This window comes from Halichoeres trimaculatus, unplaced genomic scaffold, assembly GCF_033239565.1.
Source record: "Halichoeres trimaculatus isolate MK-OKI-2021-1 unplaced genomic scaffold, fHalTri1.1 fHalTri1_scaffold_12, whole genome shotgun sequence".
Classification (NCBI taxonomy): Eukaryota; Metazoa; Chordata; class Actinopteri; order Labriformes; family Labridae; genus Halichoeres; species Halichoeres trimaculatus.
The window spans coordinates 26,680,098-26,700,475 of record NW_027437190.1 but is presented as its reverse complement, the minus strand read 5'-3'; the positions used below and the strand labels follow the sequence as shown (position 1 = coordinate 26,700,475).

Below are 20,378 nucleotides of genomic sequence, written 5' to 3'. Positions count from 1 at the left end.
GTGGTTGCTGTGTACCTCTTGAACAGGTTTGTTTGCAGTTTGTTTCTAAGTTTGTTGAAAAGAAAACGCGAAACTAACGTGTAAAGCCACGTTTGTTGAGTACCTTCAATGAGGCAACATAAGGAGTCTTCTTACCTGATATTGAAACAGCCTCCTATCCAATGCTAATACACTGCGTTAAGCCGTTATTGCTAACGCACTATCATGGGTTTTAGGGGCGTGGCTTCGGGGAAAAAAAAGGGCTGGGGGAATGTGTATACTTTCTTGTTATATGATTTAAAAGATTAAACTCACTTTTACTGTGCTTTCCAAGCACACAACTCTAGCATCCTTTCCTGGCCAATGTCTGAGTTTGTTAGAGACTTACACAATAAGACATGAAGCATGGAGTAGTAAACTTTCTGATAACTCCTGAGTGCCATCACAAGTTTAAAGATTTTTATTTCAAAAGCTAAATGTATTTCCTCTGGTGAGCTTATGTTTCCCTGTCAAGGTTATTTATACGGAGGCGTATCGCATTCACTTGAAGTAAAAAAAAAAAACAACGCAGGTTTTTCAGAGTAATTTATTCAACGGTTTGTTTGTTTTTTTTGTGGTAATTAATTTTGTTATTTTGATTAATATTTTTTTATTGGTTTGTTATTGGTTATAATTATTTTTTTGGTTTGTTTTTTGTTATATTTATTTCAGTTTTTATGAGTAATTTTTTGTGGTAATTGATTTTGTTTTTCTGATTAATATTTTTTTATTGGTTTGTTTTTTGTTATAATTATTTCTGTTTTTATGAGTAATTTTTTTCTGTTTTCAGATTACTTTTTTCCTGTTTTTCGGAGTAATTTTTTTCTGAAGTATCGAGATACTTAGAAATTCCACGAGAACCTCAACCTGCTGGGGTTTTTTTCGTGGTGATTTTTTCCTCCTGTATTGGGGGAATTTTTGTTCCTGAAGTATCAAGCTACTTCGAAATCCCACGAGAACCTCCAACCTGCAGACGACTCCCGTGGATGTGTGGTGGCTCCTGTGTCCCGCACAGATCAGAGATCCTGTTCGATACTTCAGGAAAAAAAATACTATGAAAAACAGGAAAAAAGTAATCTGTAAACAGAAAAAAAAATTACTCATAAAAACAGAAATAATTATAACAAAATACAAACCAATAAAAAGATATTAATCAGAAAAACAGAATTAATTACCACAAAAAAGTACTCATAATAACAGAAATAATTTTAACAAAAACAAACCAATAAAAAAAAATAATCAGAAAAACAAAATTGAGTACCACAAAAAGATTACCCATAAAACAGAAATAATTACAACAAAAAACAAACCAAAATAATATTTATAACAAAAAACAAACCAATAAAAAAATATTAATCAGAAAAACAAAATTAATTACCAAAAAAAAAACTAACCGAAGAATAAATTACTCTGAAAAACCTGATTTTTTTTTTCCTACATGAATGCAATACACTTTGGTTTATTTTGGTTTTTAGTTTTGCTGCTCAACATTTCATGAAAATTGCCTCTGCTACAAAGCCAAAATATCTGACAAAGATATTCTTAAGAAAATACTTTGTACAAGGTACAGGATCCAGCTTCTTATTGAGGTTGGACTATTCCAAGACATTTGTTTCTCTATTTTGGATACATTTAAAATCATTTGCACTAAAGAAGAGGAAGAAGAGGCTGTTAGGTTCCGTGGACACTTGGAGCGCACATTAATATCAGGTGTAAATGTATGTGGTCAAGCGCAGTCTGATTAATGTCAGGTGTAAGTGGGGTCAACTACATCATGCAGCTGGATGTCCCCCCTACTTCAAAACCCATTAGTGTGTCACTGGACAGGAAATATGATTATCTGCATGTCTTCCCACTTCAGTCACAAAGTCTCCAAACACTGGAGGCTCCTTGGAAATAAAATGTGAGCAACTCTTTCTTTTAACAATAAAATATGGATAACAATTTGCTACAAAGTTTAATAAGTGCACTAGTTGGCCTTTGGTAATAAAATCACAGTTTCAAATTTAATGTATGCTGCATAATATATGGCACAGGAATTTGTGGATTCCCTTCATAAGCTGACACTGTCTTGAAAGGTAAAATATCTAAATTAAACACGACCTTCACTAAGACACAAACATTTATTTAAATAATGTTATGTTCTTCTTTGGCATTTTTTAATGACCAATCTCTTCCTCGCTGGTTACCCAACCGTGTAGATAAATTAGCTGGTCACGGTGTTAATGAGACACTTCAAGGCTTCTCCATGACATCTATATTTCACAGACTTTCTCCCGTTGTTAAAAATAGGTGAAAGGGAATATTAGATGTGTCTTGTGTAATTGTGCTGTTGCCAGGTTTGATTTATCTGATGTTTCTCTCCATCTTCTCCTCCTATGTTTCTGTCTCCATATCTGACCCACCCTGCTTCTCTCTGATCGGTCCTGCTCCACCGCTCTGCCACTCCGCGGTTCAGCATATCGAGGAGCTGTGGCTGGTTCAGAGCACTGGCAGACCCGCGGTAAGTTTCACGCCAGGGCCTAATGAAAAGTGTCCCCTTTCATTTCTCTGCCTCCCTTTGAAGTTTTCTCCCTCCACCGGTAAATGAGAAGGAGGGCTGGGAGGCTTTGAAGGTGGTGACACAACACGGCGCTCTGCTGTGCATGCTGCACCTCATAAAGACAGATATGGATGGAGTGAAAGGAAGCAGCATGTTGACAGTGTTTGTTTGTCATGGGAGTTTATGTTTTTGTGTGGGTGTCCATGTCCATGGCTGTACGGTTGTTAAGCAAGACTATTTGTAGGATAGTTGCTGCGGGGACATAAACACTTGCTTCCAATTGAGCAGAAACGACAGTCATGTATATTTCATTTGAGGAACAGCCAGGGATTTAATCCTTTTAGCTGCGAGCTGTGGAGCATCTCATAATGGTTGTGGTACTCTTGTCCGGATCACTCTCCACAATGCATTCTGTCATAAATGAGAAAACAACAGGACTGGCTGTTTGTTCACAAGAAAACCTGTTCAGTTTACCAAAAAGAGCTTCTTCATTGTGGATGAACTATGACTGTTTTATCAGAAACAAAGACAGAAGTAGAGAGCAGAGTCTGATATCTAGCTTTGACAGGGGAGAGAGTTGTACTCTAACTTTTTTGCCTTGATGTGGGGAACAGAGAATCTGCCAGAGACAGCCCTTAAAAAAACACATGAGCAAGCCTTTTTTAAAGGTCACTGTTGAACTTTGTGGTCTAAATCCAGAACTTTTGTTTGAAAGTAAAAATGAAGGTGAACCTTCAAGTTTTTCAAGCTTGCAGGGGCACACTCTGGTCCACCAAAGATCGGTGCAAAGTAACCTCAGAGTTACAGGAAAGTACTTGTTGAAAATGCACATTTTTCATGTACATATCACATCACATCACAATGGGGATTGAGCCAATGAGATTCATACCAAGTTGCTAACAGTGGCGTCTTTTGTATCACCGAGCAGTGACAGAACTACAGTCAAGCTGTTTGGAGAAGCTGAAATATATTTAGCTGGTTTCTTTTACTTTGCAGAATAGATGACGTCACTTTAAAGACGTCATTGCTCTGAATCCATCCATGGGTGTGGTTATTCTTTATTTTACTTATTATGTATAATGGCAGGAATTACAACAAAGGCAGAGCAAAATCTCAGAGTCGGGAGCTCAGATATTTTTTGTTGACCATCACTTTTCATTGTCATCTTAATCTTTTTTATCTTGGTTCTACCATCATTTTTTCGTTTGTTTTCATCCAGTATTATTTTCATATTTTTGCCTGAATTACACATTGACTTTTATTAAACTTTATGGGCGCTTCACTAAAAAAAGAGCTTTATCCAGCAGCTAAACAGCCGCATCACTGTTCACTGGACTTATTGGTTAAGGCACATGCAGCTTTTCTGGATCTGTTTTTGTACTTGCACTCATATGAGTTTTCGGAAGCTCTTATCTCCTAATTTTCCTGAATTCCTTGCTGGAACATGAACACTTAACACTATGGGACTCCTTTCTACAGATTTATTTGATTTAACTGATGTGTGACTTGTATCGGGTTGACCTTAAAGAATTCAACTCAACTTAGCTCAAACTTTTATTCATAGAGCACATTTAAAACAACTGGTGTTGACCAAAGTGCTGTGCTCTACAGGTTAAAGACAGCACAAATAATAGGATACAATACTAAGATACATGAAAACCAGAGCAAATAAAAATGAAAGAAGATGAATTAAGATTTTGCCAGATGTCCAGCTAACTTTTATTAAAAGCCAGGGAGAAGAGGTGAGTCTAAAGCAGGCATGGGCAAACTACGGCCCGGAGGCCACATGCGGCCCGTTAAACGTTTTAATCCGGCCCGCCAATCTTGAAAAAATTAAATGAATAAACCTTGTTAATGTTTTCTTTTCCCTGCAAATCTGATGTTCTCCCACTAGATGGCGCATTGTAGATAGATTGGCTTTGTTCAGGTAAAGCGAGGGCCTATTCCATGTTTGCACTTTACCCTCTGACCCATCAGCCCTTCTGTAAAGATGAACCGACCTAAGAAAAAGAAAGTGGACAAAACAAAACTCATTGAAACACATGGAAGTGCGCATATGCGCGCGGATAAGATGGAGTAGATCGTCAGCAATCTGTTACTAAAAAAAAAAAAAGCTCAGGAACATGTCTGTATAAACCTTCAATGTGAGTTATTTGTCTAATTTTTGTATAAAGACGTTCACATTTAATATCAAAATATCACACAAACAATTTTGATACCAACTTTTATTAGTTTTTGTTTTTTCATTTTTAAAACCAGGACAGAAAAAAACGAATTTTTCTGTTTTTATGTAATTCCGTTTTTCCATTTTGGTTTTAAAACAGAAAAGCAAAAAAACAAGTCCGTTTTTTCGGGTTTTTTTTATTTATTTTGTTTTGAAACAGAAGAACGAAAGAACGAACCATACACGGATTAAAAATCCCATTATAATTCCATTCTATCATATTCTAATTTCAATTTCAAAACAAAATTAAAACAGCGAAAAATAGACCATTGTTTGTTTTCTGATTTTTTATTTGAAAACGAAAAATTGAATAACAAGTCGTTATCCGTTTTCCGATTTTGGATTCTGAAACAGATATGGAATGAACGAATGATACCCTGATAGTTACCAAAGCACTCCATCCATCTGCTCCCGGTCCAGCCCCTTTGTCAAAGGTTAGAACCCATTGTGGCCCACGAATCAAAAAGTTTGCCCACCCCTGGCCTAAAGAGAAGTTTAAAAACTTCATTTGACTCTGCAGAGTGGTTATGCAGAGGTAGGTTGTTCCGCAGCTGGGGGCAGCCGACACAAAAGCTCTGTCACATTCAGTTTTATGAATTGAAAAATCAATTTGTATGTAGTTTTGACCAGTTAGAATCAAGTATCAAGCACATTATCATTTGACTTTGAATTATTCTGAATATCCAAACAAACTCTTGGACTTAAATGACTTAAATCGTCAGGGGTTTCATTTCTATTCTGAACCACATACAATGTCTTACAAATACATTACTGCTTCCTGTAATACAAGTACAATACAAGACAATACATTTCCAACACACTCAAAAAATGAAATGACAGTCAATTTAAAGAATATAAATCAACAGCAAACAGAGCTCTCAGGGCCTACATGATGGAAGAGTGTGCTTGAAAATGGATGCTGCCATTTTCATGTGACCGCTTGATCATCTCTGCAAAGAGCAGATCAAACATGGCATGAACCACTCAATAAAAAGCAATCACTAAGACACGCATAAGTGGAGCGCATTTGTGATAAGAATAATACAGGTTTAAGTGTTGTATTTGGACAAAACCATAAGCATTCTCCAGTGTGGGGAAGGACTACTAAGTTGAGTGAGATCATTATTCAAACATGTTACGATCTCATAAATCCATCCTTGAGAAAAAAAATTGACATCCTTTTGTGGCACACATACATCTCACTTCTAGATTGCATCTCGTCACGGCTTCAAGGAGTGAGAAATGGCAGAAGCTGAAGGAGTAACTTGTTCACGTCAGAAAGTTTTTCTTGCTGTTTGTCATTTCTTCAAGGAGATGTCACATACGGATCATCAGCTTGGGTTAATACAGATGACATAGCCTTGATTTTTTTAACTGTGCGGGTTTTGGTGCCAGACTTTTTCCTGGCTTCCTCACCACCCTTCCTCTGTGCTCTTTTAATTTGTATCCTGTGCTCTTTTAAAATGCAGCACCAACCAAAATTATCACCATCTAGAATATTTCTTTCCTCACTCTGGCTTTTTAGAAGACCTACTTTTTCTTTATCATCTTTATCTCTGCCCTGCACAGGCGAGGAAACTGAATGTGTGTGATAAAAAGTGCCCTCTGTTTTTCATGTTTATTCTTAACCCTTGTTTAACCTTGTTTCTATCTTACTGATTTTTCTGCCTCAACTTTCTCCTCTTGCATTTCTTCTACCGCTGCATCATCTTACGGCTTCCCTGTTTTATCTTTTACACCAGGCTTGCAGCTTAAGGAAGAAGCCCTCTTCGGCATCTCCTTCCCACCAACCTGGGTGAAGGAGGGTGACAGCCTCACACTACAGTGTACCTTTACCTCGACTCTGTTACCGTCTCAGCAGGATATCACCTGGTTTAGAGATGGTAAGTGTTGTTGAACACATCAGTTAGGTGTTTTTTGTGCTGTGAGTGATGATCAGTTCATGTCCATCCCCAGGCGTTCAGCTGCTTCAGTCCAGCTCTGTGGACATTAGGGCAGAGGACAGCAGTGCCTCCATGACTTTGAAGACTGCACACAAAGAGCATGAAGGAGTTTACACTGCTCGACTCAAGACCTATGACGGTATCCAGGAACACAGTGCTTTTGTCTACGTCAGAGGTGAGGACAAAGAAGAAACTATCTTTCTAAACCAATCATGAAGTAAGCTTTTGATATTTATTTTATTTTCACCTTTTTTTCCACATCCAAAATGCATCAAGATTTTCATGCTTTGAGGTGTAATGAGAGGAAATCCTTGAAAAAAGGGGAGACCAAAAGCTTGCCTCTTTGCCTCATCCAAAATCGAATAAAGCTAGGTTGAGTTTGGCATTTCCAATATGGCATTTGCTGATGATAGACTTCAGAAGCCTGGATCAGAAACAAATGTGTGACATCACAGAGACTCTCAGCCAGCTCTGGCGGCTGGTAAGCAGTGGACAGAGCACACAGTCAGCACTTCCCTTTCTCAGTTTTTCAAACATTATCCCCCGAGTTTGGACATATCAGCCCCACGTTTGCTTCCTCTTAGTACTGCAGGTTTCTCTCCTAAATTTGAAATTCTCTCTTACTATCTGCTGTGTCAGGCCTGTGCAGTGGCTGTGCAATTGCAAAGACACATTCCACAGATGTGGATAATTACAATCTTGGTGGCCCAATTTATCATATTAACTTTTTAGGATGTGCTAAGTCAACCTGCTACACTGTAAAAAAGAATTTGTTGATTCTACTTAACTCACTCAAGTCATCTTGTTGTTTTGACTGAGTTAAGTCAACTAAGAAAAAAGTTCCATATAACTTAAAAAAAAGATGTTGGTTGAACTTAATTCATCATGTTTTACAGCAGAGTAATTTTTGTTGTGATGTCGTAATGTAACCGTGAGTGAGGAGGTAACAAGGCGATTATGAGACCCTGATGTACATTGAGATGTTGTACAGAGGGCACTGTAAACATATTTTAAAATTAATTGAATACATGGGCCCATGCCCTGTGGCGCTTGAACGGCTAGTCTGTGCAGCTTAGCACAAACAACCAGTCCATGCAATGGAGCACAGACAACCTGTGCCCTCTATGCAACATCTCAATGTACTGCAGGGTCTTATATCCACTGTGTTTTCTCCTCACTCACGGTTACAAAACAATATCACAACAAGAAAACTCGATTTATGTGGACATACGTAGATTTTAAGTTGAAATATATTTTGTAGTTGAGATGATGCCGACTTACAATTATATGTTATCACAACAACTTCAGTAATCTTTTGTCATACTGACTAAAAAAACAATGTTACAACAAATGTGGAAAATCACTTTTTACAGTGTCATCAGATAACGAAGGTAGAAAATCAAAACCAAGAAAGAGTTTTGGTGTTTTTACTGACTAAGCCACATTTAGCCCACGGAGCAGAACTTCTTTGACACCTCTGACTTACAACTCAAAATCTCCTTTTTTGAGACCCCCTTGTAAACAAGATTATTCATCTCAAGGGCCTTTCTTATCACGAAATAAAGTAAGTCAAGTCAGAAGGATCCTGAGGCCCTGCTTTCATGGCTCTTATTTATATTGAAAAATAGAAATATGCTTTGTTTTTAGGTCAATTGAGTAAAGGTGTTCTGTCTATTTCCTGATTGCTTGATCCTGTTGTAATAACAATTATCCATCCTGTGTTTTTGATTGTAATTAATCGTCAGAGTTTATGAAAATAAATCTGACATTTATGGTTCCCTGAGAACAGGTATGAGTTGTTTAAGATAGCGTCCCGACCCTTGAAACTCAAGACTACTTCAAGGTGGAAATCAACCATTTACAGCATGAATTACAAGGCTCCTTTATGACTACCCTCCTTCCTTCAATAATTAATAATTAACAGCGTGTGAAGTCTGAGAGAAATCACACACTGTAAGCAGGGATGTGAAGCTATACATGCAAACATCATGAGTCAGAAGTGCGAATAAGTTTTATTTCTGATCCACTGCTTTGTTCTCTCCAAAGCCGCACCCTCTCTTTTCACTCCTTACTTCTCCCATCAAGCTGGAAGGGAAGAGGTGTTGTGCATCAATAAACAGGGACTACATCACATTGAATAGATGTTTTGCAAAACATTTGATGACTTATCTCAATTTTCACATGCTTTGGACCATGTGAAAATCCTTTGAGTGATAAAAATAGTCCCTCACAGACAATTAAGTTTATTGTATAACTGACAGTGTCCCTCAAAGGTGACCTCACAACCCTCGTATGAAACAATGCTTCTGTTTTGGGGGAGGGAATCATCATTTGTTGTCCCACGATGGATGAAACGTGTTTTGACTCAACCTTCACTCAAAACACAATTTGTATTCTTCAGATTTTGGCTCTACTTTCATTTCCTGTCAGCACACTACCCTGAGTCATACGGGTAAAAATTGCACCATCAATCAAGCTGTTCTGGTTGTAGACTTGCTTGTTAACTTTGTTCAGTGAGACTATGTATAAATATATCTATAGACTTCACACAGTCTGCTGTTTTCTCTCTTGCGTTGTTTGCAGCATGCAAATAAACCGGAGAACAATTCCCGCTTGACTCATCAGACATTTGCGTCTGCTCAGCTTGGCTTGTGTGAGTGTTCGAATGTATTAACAGTGCTTACTCTGGAATTTGTTGCACTTGGACTCCTGCAGTCAGAGAATTATGTGCACTGATTTATTCATAGACTTTAAATGCTCTTATAGCCAAAATTAAATAAACATGCACGTATGACAACACTTAATGCAAAATGAGTTCTTCTGCAAAGCTTCCATAAAATATGTCTTCAGGTCTTTTTCTCTTAATAAGACGCTCCATCATAAACAGAGCTGGAGGTTATAATTAGTGAATCAGCAAACTTTGAGCAAAATTCGCTCCTTCATATAGAGTATTTGCATTACAAATAGGCAGCACGGAAATGCAAAGACAAATGAAAAAGGACGAAAGAGGCGGATCGGGACAGAGATTTGCTTGATGTCGGATTGAGTCTTTTGTGGGGAAAAAGAAATCCTTGCCTCAAGAAAGGTTTGTGAACATGTCACATCCGATCATTTCAATCCGCTTAGCATAATTTCATCATTCCTATTCCACCCATTCCTGCATCTCATTACATCCACAGGCTGTGATTGTATTATGTATATATTCAAAAACATGTGCTAATCTGATTCTGTCCACAGCTTTAGCTATCACTTTGACTGTATAAAGATGTCATGAGCTAGAAAACTTTGAAAAGTTTTCTGCACTTTTCCTGCTTGTGTTTTTCAGTCTCATCGTTAACTCTCTGTGCCTCTCATCTTTTTCCTCCACAAGCAAATCCTGGTTTAGATTCAACCTCTATCTTTTCTACTTACGTAACATATTTTCACAGCACAGTACTGTTTCTACAGCTTTTCAGTTTTCTTTCTCCTCTATCCAACTTTCTCATCCTCACCTTGCAGATGCATCAGCTGCAGTGCTGGGAGGCCCCGCCTCTCCTCTAGCCGTCCAGGTGTCTGATGTCAACAAGGACTACGTCTTCCTCACCTGGCAGCCGCCCAGCGCTGATGGATCCTCACCCGTGCAGGGGTATTACGTGGAGAGGTGAGCACCAGCTCCAGTCATCCCCCACTAAATGTAGTTAAGGCTCCACAATATGGCCTAAAACCAATACCTCGATATTTTTAAGCATCATCATGGTACACGGTGTACTTCACGATATTCTGATTTCTCCTCTTAATCACCATGTACATTTTTAATTCAACCCTTTGATGCATAAAATGACACCAGTACAATTTGCATTTACAAACTTTAGTTGTATGCAACCTTTCTCACTCCTCTCCTGATACAAAAACACACATGTGCAGGAGAGTTTTTCTGGGTGGGTGGAGGAGTGTACTGCTTGCTGTGACAGGAGCACAAGCAGAAAGTGAAGGAAGTGAAACTCAGAAGAGAATTACATACCAACATTACATGACATTTTGTACTCGATGATCGGGATATAGTCATTTCATACATCTCATGTGCAACAACCCACAATAAATCGAGTATATTCGATATATCCCCCACCTCTAAATGTAGTTAGTGTTGCAAAAGCATCTTTAGAGAGGTGATCAGAGGTCCACAAAGCTGCTGTCATTCCAGAGCCTAACCCAGGCATAAAATGTGTAATATATAGAAGCAGTCTCTATGACATTACCCATTTGTTTCCGATACCAAGTTTTGAAGACTTTCATCTGCGGTGTCAAATTGAAAATGCTTGACTCAACCTCTCTTCAGTTGAGTTAAGATGAGGAAAAGAGGCGGGCCTTGGGCCTCACTGCAGACAGCTACAGGTTGCCCACCTGCCAGTCAACTCAGCCATGCCCTTATATGGGCAAAGCTCTTATTTCTTATAGCTTAAAAAATAACAAGCTGGGAAAAAATCACATAAGAAACAAGGTGCGCAAGGCTAAATAGTTTTTGAGCAGGCTTTAAAAATGTTAATTTCTCTGTAATTTTTTTTCTAATTAGTGTGGACCATTTTTCAGCATTGGCTTCATATTTTATACAGAGGATGATCCATCTGACAGTGGGTGAATATTAAAATGTTCCTCGTTTAAACTCTCCTTTACATTCAGGGCGAATTGACTGTAAAGACATGCACCAGCTGTCTCTTTAAATCCACTTCTGATCATTTCAAAGGATGTATAAAAAATCTAAATAATCTTGACCAGTAAAGTCTCTTTACTGATTTTAGTGTACATGGAAAATTAATTTGAAAAGTTTTGTTGCAATTAGAATAGAGTTGAAAGTTTTAGCTTAAGTAATCAGAACCAGCAAAGAACACTTTTTGGATGAATTAATCTGCTGGCTGAAGATACTGTGTTTGGTTACACAAGAAAAAAATGTAAATCTTCCATTTTCAACATATGTTAAAAAAAATTTCTAACAAAACTTTGTACAATTTTGGATTGTTCTTTTAGGACTTTATTTCCTTAAATAATTTCAAAAAGTTAGAGCGGCAGGATGCACAGCAGCAGAAGAGGGATAGAAAAGCAGACAGTTTAAGGAGCGCAAGGACGGTTTGGAAAATCAAGTAATTTACGAATGGAAAAACAGGTGACTTTAAAAAAGGTTTCCATGGGCAACAAAAGGGGAGGAGGGTAGTCAACAGGGATTGGCAGCTTGGGATGTAAGTGGGAGTCAGGGGATTGAGACAGGTCAGAGAGTCTCAGGACATCTAGTGGATGGACAGAGAACGGCAATGAAGGACAGAGCAGAAGATTGAGGGAAACAGAACTGGAGCTGACATTTTGACAAAATAACGAAAGGAGCAACATTTGCTGTCATTGCATACTGCTGTTTGAAATGCTGTGAGTTTTGCTTCAGGGTTCAGAATTTGTAAAAAGCTTTGACGCTTCATTTCTTTTTCCAATGACTAAACAGGATGACTCATTGAAATCAAATTGATTTAATTTCCACAAAAAATATTTTAGATTGTTTTTCAACAACACACCTAGAAAGTTCACGGCAGGGGCTGTGACTAGCTGTGCTCAATCCTTTTGGCAGAGTGCACCTGAGATGGATGGTATACACAGTAATTATCAACCCTGGACAGTATGTTAACATCAGAGTCAAAGACTCCCAGAGGAGAACAGGTGCTGCACTTACCACCACCACCAATCAATCACCATCGCCCTGTACATTTCTGTGCCTGTGTTTCCAGAGAAACAGACAGCCTGAGTGGTATTTGTGGATGCATTTTTCTGTTTGTTCATACTTTATTTCATGTAGATGCCACATCTCCGGATGTTGTTGGTTATTGTGTGAGGAAAAGATGTGTAAGTTACTTTCCAGTTCCCTAGCAACCTCCTTACGCTGAGAAAACTGCACTCTTTTCTTTGTTTTGTTTGCAAGTAGCAGCAGTTTGTTATTGATGTTGTATAATCTGAGCTTGCATTCCACTTGAAAAATCTGTTTGTATTGTTGTTGGAGGCCCATTACTTTCACATGATGGGTTCTGGTCACAATTATAGGTCTTAGTGGAGTATTTACTGACTTAGATGTATTGTTGTGCAGGCTGGAATTGCTTTTTTTTTATAATGTTACACCCTGCAGAGTGCACACTATGTGGCTCAAACATCACACATTTGGTTCTTTGTTTACCTCTCAATCTAATGTTTCTCTTTTTCTCTCTTTGTATTTCTTTCGTCACTCTCTTCCCCTTTCCTTTTCTTTCTATCTCTCTCAGATGTGAAGTTGGTCAAGCTGAATGGGTGCGTTGTAATGTTGGTATTCAGAAAATGTGCTACTTCCCTGTGTCTGGGCTGAAAGAAGGAACATGGTACAAGTTCAGGGTTCGTGCAGTGAACCAGGCTGGAGCAGGACGTCCCTCCATGGCCACTGAACCTGTACTTACAGCTGACCCACTGGAATACACCAGGACCATGGGTAACACACAATAAACAAATACATGAGAAATCTCAACATCATCATCAATCATCAGCAACTGAAGTAGAAACAGTTTGGTTACAGACTCACAAAAAAAATAATAAAAATGCTGTTTGGTTCACTTTGTTCAAACACAGACTAGCTACAGGACTTTAACAGAAAAAAATAACGCAGTATCCAGCAGTATCATCCAGTAATAACACACCAATGTCACCATGTGAGTGTGGAGCTTTCCCTGAATAACAGGCGTGCTCAGCTTCTGTCTTAATGCCTGTTTCTGCAGCTGGGAGCTTGTTAGAAACTGAGTTGAAATAGAAAACACAGCAATGAAGAATGCAGAAGATATATTTTATTCACTCTGTGCTTTTCACACGTCTAGGCCAAAGTACACGCACACACGCATTAATGAGACCCGATGCAGATGCACTAATGAAGAGATGTCAGCGTGAGAGTTACACAGATGAGTGCCCTGAGTAGGTAGAAGTTCAGGGTTTTGCTTGAGGGCACCTCAGTATGTCTCAAGGAAACGATCTTGTTCTTCTTTGCTTCTACATTTTTTATGTACACTCACTTTTCCAGACCTGAGACTTGGTCTGTCATGGGACCTGAACTATCTAACCTCTGGTTCCCAAACCAAGTCTTTTCAGAGTAAGTACAGTCCCTGACGTCCATGCCCACGCTACAGAGACCAAATCATCCAAATTATCTAACATGAGTAATGCGTTACAGAGGACTGCACGCAGGCGCATCGTTTAGCGCTGCAGCCTCACAGCAAGAAGGTCACTGGTTCGATTCCCATCCTTTCTGTGTGGAGTTAGAATATCCTCCCCATGCATGTGTGGGATCTCTCCAGGTACTCCGGCTTCCTCCCACAGTCCAAACATATGCTCATCAGGTTAATTGATCAATCTAAATTGCCTGTAGGTGTGAGTGTGTTAAAGGTCTGTCTGTGTCGGCCCTGTGATTGACTGGCGACCAGTCCAGGGTGTACCCCGCCTCTCGCCCAATGACTGCTAGGATAGGCTCCAGCCACCCGCGACCCTGAATAGGATAAGCGGTTCGGGAAATGAATGAATGAATGAATGCATTACAGAAGAAGTAACCCTGAACAGGCTAACTTGGAAGGGTATTGTATGAATGAGGAATTATCAAAGAAGCAAGAAGGTTCCTGGTTTGGTTCCACCACTGGACCCCTGAGAGAAAACATAAACATTGGTCGTAGGTGTGAGTATGTGTATGTATGATTGTTTGCCTTCAAATGTTAGCACTGGGAAAGATAATGGACATGTGTAGTAAAATCAGATTTCCTTTTTTTTTTTGATCCTTTCCCTTTAATCTACCAATCTCAAGTCCGACAAGATTATGGGAATGCAACAAAGTTCTTATTGGAGTCCTCTTTTAATTACCAGTGCCAGATCTAAATTCTGTCAGTGTTGTTTTCTCTTTGGTCAGGACTGAATGAACCAATCTAAAGATAATTTTCTGAGCTCAAACAACCTCAGGTAGTGGTTTAAACCCCTGAAACTCTTCTGGAGACTACAACAAGTGTTCTGAAAAATATTAGTTGTTTTGAAAACCACTTTTTTGAACAAATAGCTCAAAAAACTTCTAGATATAAGAACAGTGGTAGTGGTTTAAGTTTAGTGGCAACATCCAGTATTTTTTTCAGTTCATCTATCTATCCATTACATTTACTGCTTGTAGGGGAGCTAAAGCACTGCAAAACTGAAACTGAACATGTGGTTTTTTTATATATATATTAATAGCCAGAATGTGACAAAGTCCAGAAACATGTCTTATTATAAGCTATCAATAGACAAAAATGTAGCCTGAAATGCTTCTTAAGAAGCTATTGAGTGAGAAGAAATTCATTGTTTAGTTTTCTGTAAGACATTGTTCTAATTTCAAGTAATTTAACAAGCTTTTTTTCCTTGGCTCATTTGCAATTTTTTTTCACTTTTTATAAACAATTCAGGCCTCATTTTTCTCTTTGAGTATTTTGAAAAAGCTCCTGGCTCTTCAGCAGTTAATTAAAGTTTCATTTTATTGTTTTGCATCCTCTTCCATTCCCTCACAGTCACAAAGATAAGTTTAGGTAGCTAAACACGGTACCTTTTGCTTTACGTGAACTGTACACGGTACTACAGAAAGAATTCAGTTGGTACCGATAAAAGTAAACACCCATCCCTATTTCTAACGTTGGTTTACCTCATAAGCCCTGGTTCCTGTCTCTGTCCCACAAAGATATTAGCTGCTGGAGAAAACAGATGGATGTGTGCAGATGCTTATCTCATTTTCTACAGCCAGAAGGTTCTGCAGTGGTTTTTGTTACAGCTTCTTAATGGCGTTCTGAACTGAGACACTCTTTTTTTGAAGGTTACTTTGAGGAGTTTAGGTTTTGTTAAATACTTCTTTACAGCAGGGGATGAAATCTACTGAATGAAATCTAATGTGGAGCACATCACAGAGTGTGTAAGTGTGAGTGTGTGTTAGAGGGAGGACAGATGGGCTGTGGTCAGAAGCTGTGGATCATTAAACACAGATGAAGGACGGACAGAAGGTTGACTTGCCTCCAGCCTGCTCTCCATCCTTCCATGTCTCCCCCCTCCGTCACCTCTTTGTATCACTGGCTCTCTTTCTCGTGGCTGCTCCTTTAACATTATCACTAATAGTGTTATCATGGCTTCTCATATAACTTCATTATCCTCATTTCCTCCTTCTTTTATTTCCTTCCTGTCTCACCTCTGTCCTTGTCTCCCTCCCTCAGTGGTCAAAGTTGACAGAGGAAGGAAGATCACCATCACAAAAGATGAACTTGAAGGTGAGAGTGTTGTCTTTTTTTGTCACAGTGTGTAATTTTGCAATAAAAAGATGCTATTTAAGCATTTAAACACGCGATTTCATACATCCTCTATGTTTTACTGGCTCACTGGTTGCTGCCTCCTCATCCCGCCTCAGGCCTGAAGCTTAATGCATCTTTGTTTTATATTTATCAACAAGCTGCAGTAATTGTATAGCTGAGGCAATGAGCATTTGTTCCATTTACTGAAATGAAGGGAGAGAACAGTCCCTGGACGGCTTCTGGTAAATGCACATTATGGCCTGGGGTAGTGTGAATGCCTGTGAAGAGGGCTGATAACCTTGGAAATGAAACTCACAGACAGAGAGAGATGAAGGGAGAAGAGTGGGAGGCAGCCAGAAGAGAAACCCAGCAAGACAGAGCATTCATACTCCCTTTAATACATCATATTCTGTGATGATTCAGAGCTGAAGTTAAAAAAGAAAGACGGAAAAGGATTCATGCATGAGTGTTGGTGTGAAGGTTTATTTTTCTCTGAATAGATGAAAAGTTTCATTCATACAGACTTATTTGCATACCTATCTTAATTCCTTTATTTGAAAAGATTAAAATGCCAGAAAATGTCTCCACTAACACACACAGTATGCCCTGCTGGTTACCTTTGCTCGCCAGTTTAGCACCGTCATTTCCCATGGACAAGGCTCACAAGTAACTAATTTCCAACTTTTAATCTATTTGAAACAAACATGAAAAGAACAGAGAATAGTTCAATAAAAACTCCCATGAGGAACTTTTGCTTTGTGACACCGTAGAAGTGACAACAGGTCGACGGTAGTAGTAGTACCAAGTTAGCATGTGAGCGTGGAGGATGTTCAGCCTGTGATGGTTTCAATTGTGCTTTATTGAACTGCCGATAGATTTGTTGATTCTTGAAAGGAGACAAGCGCAAGTGGTAAAGTTGCCGCTGGTTGGAGCCAAAGACCATAGACTTTAAAAACAAAACCTGCTCCCCCTGGTGGTTGGCTGCAGTATAGGTCAAAAAATCCATCTACCCAGCCATTCTAGATGGGCTGTGGTCAACCTTTAAAAAATGTATATACTTCGTAGAAATGTTTCTCAGACCCAAATATTGCGGTGATTTGAAGATATTATTGGGCAACCTGGTATTCAGGTTCTCTTTTTCCTGAAAATTTTCCTTTTCATTAGCTATGAGAAGTTAAAAAATGAGGCTTTTTGTCATGTTTAATGATTGACAGCTGCCGTTCTTGTGATATTTTTTCGGGGATTGTAAAATATTTCAGGAGGGAGAGCAAAGAAGAGATTCGAATCTCAAAAGAAAAAATAAATATTACTATTTGTTATTATCTACTGTGCAGACTCTGACTGCAATGGCGGCACCTGTGACGGGGGTATTTTGGCTTCAAAACCATACAATAGTTAATGGCGAGGCCACACTGTCTACTCTATATACAGTCAATGGCTTAGATTGTAACAATGTCTTGAGATAAGGTCTTTTATAATTTTGTGCTATGTATAAATAAAGATTGATTAATTGGTCGTTTATTTCAGCTTAAAAAACTTAGCATGTTGACTGACGACTTGCAGCGGGATGTATCCTTCTAAAACAACTATAGATCATCATGACACATGACTAAACAAGGATGCATTTTCAAGGATTTTGTTCATATATCAACAGCTGTTGCAAATTTGATATCCACTGATACATTCAACAGAAGGTGTCCAGTTGACATGGATGACAGAGAAACATTCACACTAAAGGGCTCAAAGAAGACGATTGAGAGTTATTTAACCTGGTCAATCACAGCTGAGTGTGATGTTATTGTGGACGTAGACTGTAATAAAAACACTGTGAGTACTCCACTAATCAGAAGCGTTAAGCCCCACCTCCCAAAATTCTCCCACAGTTGATTTATTATCACATAACTAAAATTTCAACCTTAGTTTTGTTGATTGAAACCATAGACTGAATGTAGAGTGAACAGCGTGGCTCTGCTATTTACCATTGTAGCCAAAATACCCCCGTTACAGGCGCAGCCATTGAAGCAGTTTGCAGTCTGAGTCTGCGCAGTAGAGACGATGAGGGATTTTGTGAGAATCTGAGCGGAGCTGGGTGACATAAATAATTTTTTATATTTTTTTCTTTCGAGAGTCTAATCACTTCTTGACTCTACCTCCCGACATATTTTACAATTCCCGAAAAAAAGACACAAGAACGGCAGCTGTCAATCATCGTAAAACATTACGTAAAACCTTGTTTTTAACCTTGTCTAACTAATGACAATGAAACTTTTTAGAAAAAAAAGGACTTGAATACAAGGCAGCCAAATGATATCTTCAAATCACCACAACATTCGGACGTGAGAAACATTTCTACGAGGAGTATTAATTTTTTTAAGTTTGACCACTGCCCATCTGGAATGGCTGGAAAGCTGTATTTTTTTTAACCTATACTGCAGCCAGTCACCAGAGGGAGCAGTTTTTGTGGAGACCTCGCTTCGAGCCGAGCAAGTGGACGTCCATTTTTTTACAGTCTATGATTGAAACGCACATAGATGTGGGTGACAGTACTTGTGGTCAAGCCAGAGCTGGATGCTAGGCTGTCAGCCTTCTCTTCAGACTCTCCACATGGAGTCATAAAGCAGGATTCAAAAAAGATGTACTTATGAAAATATAAAATAAACACAAATAACATTTTTTTTCCTTGTTCCCTTTTCACCTCTTCCAGGTTTTAGGGCCTTGTTTTTTTCTCTCTGTCCTTAATGTTTTATGCTAGCTTTGATCATTTGGTATTTCCCCCTCATATGAAAGATTTGACCTTTCATGAACCATTTCCTTTTCTGCCTTATTCATCTTCTGGGTTTCATTCACTGCACACAGAGGATCATTATTCTGCTGGACGTGTGTGACACATTGAGGATCTGAACTGCTGCCTCACCTTTAGAATTATTAAACATTAGCCCTTTTAACCCTGTGGTGATGGTTTCATATTGAATCCAAAGTGCTCCAGTTCCAAGCTATAACAATAAATACTTAACTCCAACAAAACTGACACACACAAACACTTGAACTACTTCTGCCAGATCAGCATTCCTCATCCCTCTGTGCTCTCTTTGGTCTGGAGTTCCTCTCTCTGATCCTTACTGCAGCTCTATAGATCTTCAGGGGATACAAACAGAGTCAGACAGGCACAGAGACTGAAGACTTGAGTCTGAATCTAAGCACTTCTGTCGTCCTTGAGTTACTTGAAGTCTCATTGAAAGTGTGCTGACTTCAGCTTTTGAACTCTTTCTTATTATGTACATTTATAAGTGAGAGATTTAGAGGAAATAAAGTCTGTGAGGTAAATCTGCTCAATGTTGTGCTTGACTGTAATTCGCTGTAGAAATGTATAAAATATCCTGATTAAAGACTCCAAGACTTCTTTTCTTCCTCTTCCTCCACCTCTCTTGTTTCTGCAGGTCAGGTCAAAGCTCCCTTTCCTCCCACAGACGTCCACGCCTGTGAGGTGAGCGACACCTACGTGGTGCTGAGCTGGACCGAGCCTGATCCCAGAGGGAGGGAGCCGCTCACCTTCTACGTGGAGCGAGTCAGTCTCTACTCCCACACACACACACACACACACACACACACAAACACACAGGCACACAAAGGTTTATATTACAACAACTATTTGGCTCTTGGATGGCAGTTAGCCTCTTGCTCCCTATTCAAACTCCTTGCTCCTGAAGGACTGCTGCAAGGTTTTGTATATGAGCTATAAATCACTTCTGACTACTTTGCTACAAATAGTGCAAAGTTTTTGATTACTTCAAGGTCCTCTGAGGACTTTATAAGCGATCTAGAGATGGTCTGGCTCTTATGTATGCTTAAAACCCACGCGTTAAAAAAAGACTATTAGCACCAAAACTGGTCATTTCTAAATGCTATTTCCTCAGGATCTGTGGTTGGGTGGGAAAGAACAGAAATCCATTGAAACTAAACTACATTACAAATTAAGTTTCCAAAGTTTTATGGTTGTCACTATCCAAACAGTAAAGCTATGTAAAAATAAACATACACATTACCTAGTCTTGAACAAAGAAAAGTAGTGTTAAAAAAGAAGATCTTCTCTCCAAAACAAGTGCACACAATGGCACATCTTTTAGTCAGTGGGTGATAGTGCACTACCGATTTTGGCCAGAGGTGTCACTGCAGTCAATGCCAATCAAATGGTCCTCTCAGCGCCTTTAATGGCAGGAAGGAAGAGCTTTAAGATCCGCAGTATACTTTACTCTAATACTTTACATTAAAAATGAGTTGATTTGTTTTTTTTTAGACATGAAAATGGAACTTTGTGACAAACCAGTGCAGTTTCATTAAGT

The 20,378-nt window shown here is 38.9% G+C and overlaps 1 protein-coding gene across 1 annotated transcript in view; it reads left to right on the top strand.

Annotated features, from left to right (window-relative positions):
• myom3 (myomesin 3) overlaps nucleotides 1-20,378 on the top strand; it is a 66,267-nt gene that overhangs the window by 22,367 nt on the left and 23,522 nt on the right. Inside the window, exons 7-13 of the mRNA XM_074683634.1 lie at nucleotides 2,477-2,521; nucleotides 6,527-6,667; nucleotides 6,741-6,902; nucleotides 10,226-10,367; nucleotides 12,997-13,196; nucleotides 15,964-16,017; nucleotides 19,476-19,603. Coding sequence (XP_074539735.1) covers nucleotides 2,477-2,521; nucleotides 6,527-6,667; nucleotides 6,741-6,902; nucleotides 10,226-10,367; nucleotides 12,997-13,196; nucleotides 15,964-16,017; nucleotides 19,476-19,603 — 872 coding nt within the window. The remainder of the gene's footprint in view (nucleotides 1-2,476; nucleotides 2,522-6,526; nucleotides 6,668-6,740; nucleotides 6,903-10,225; nucleotides 10,368-12,996; nucleotides 13,197-15,963; nucleotides 16,018-19,475; nucleotides 19,604-20,378) is intronic.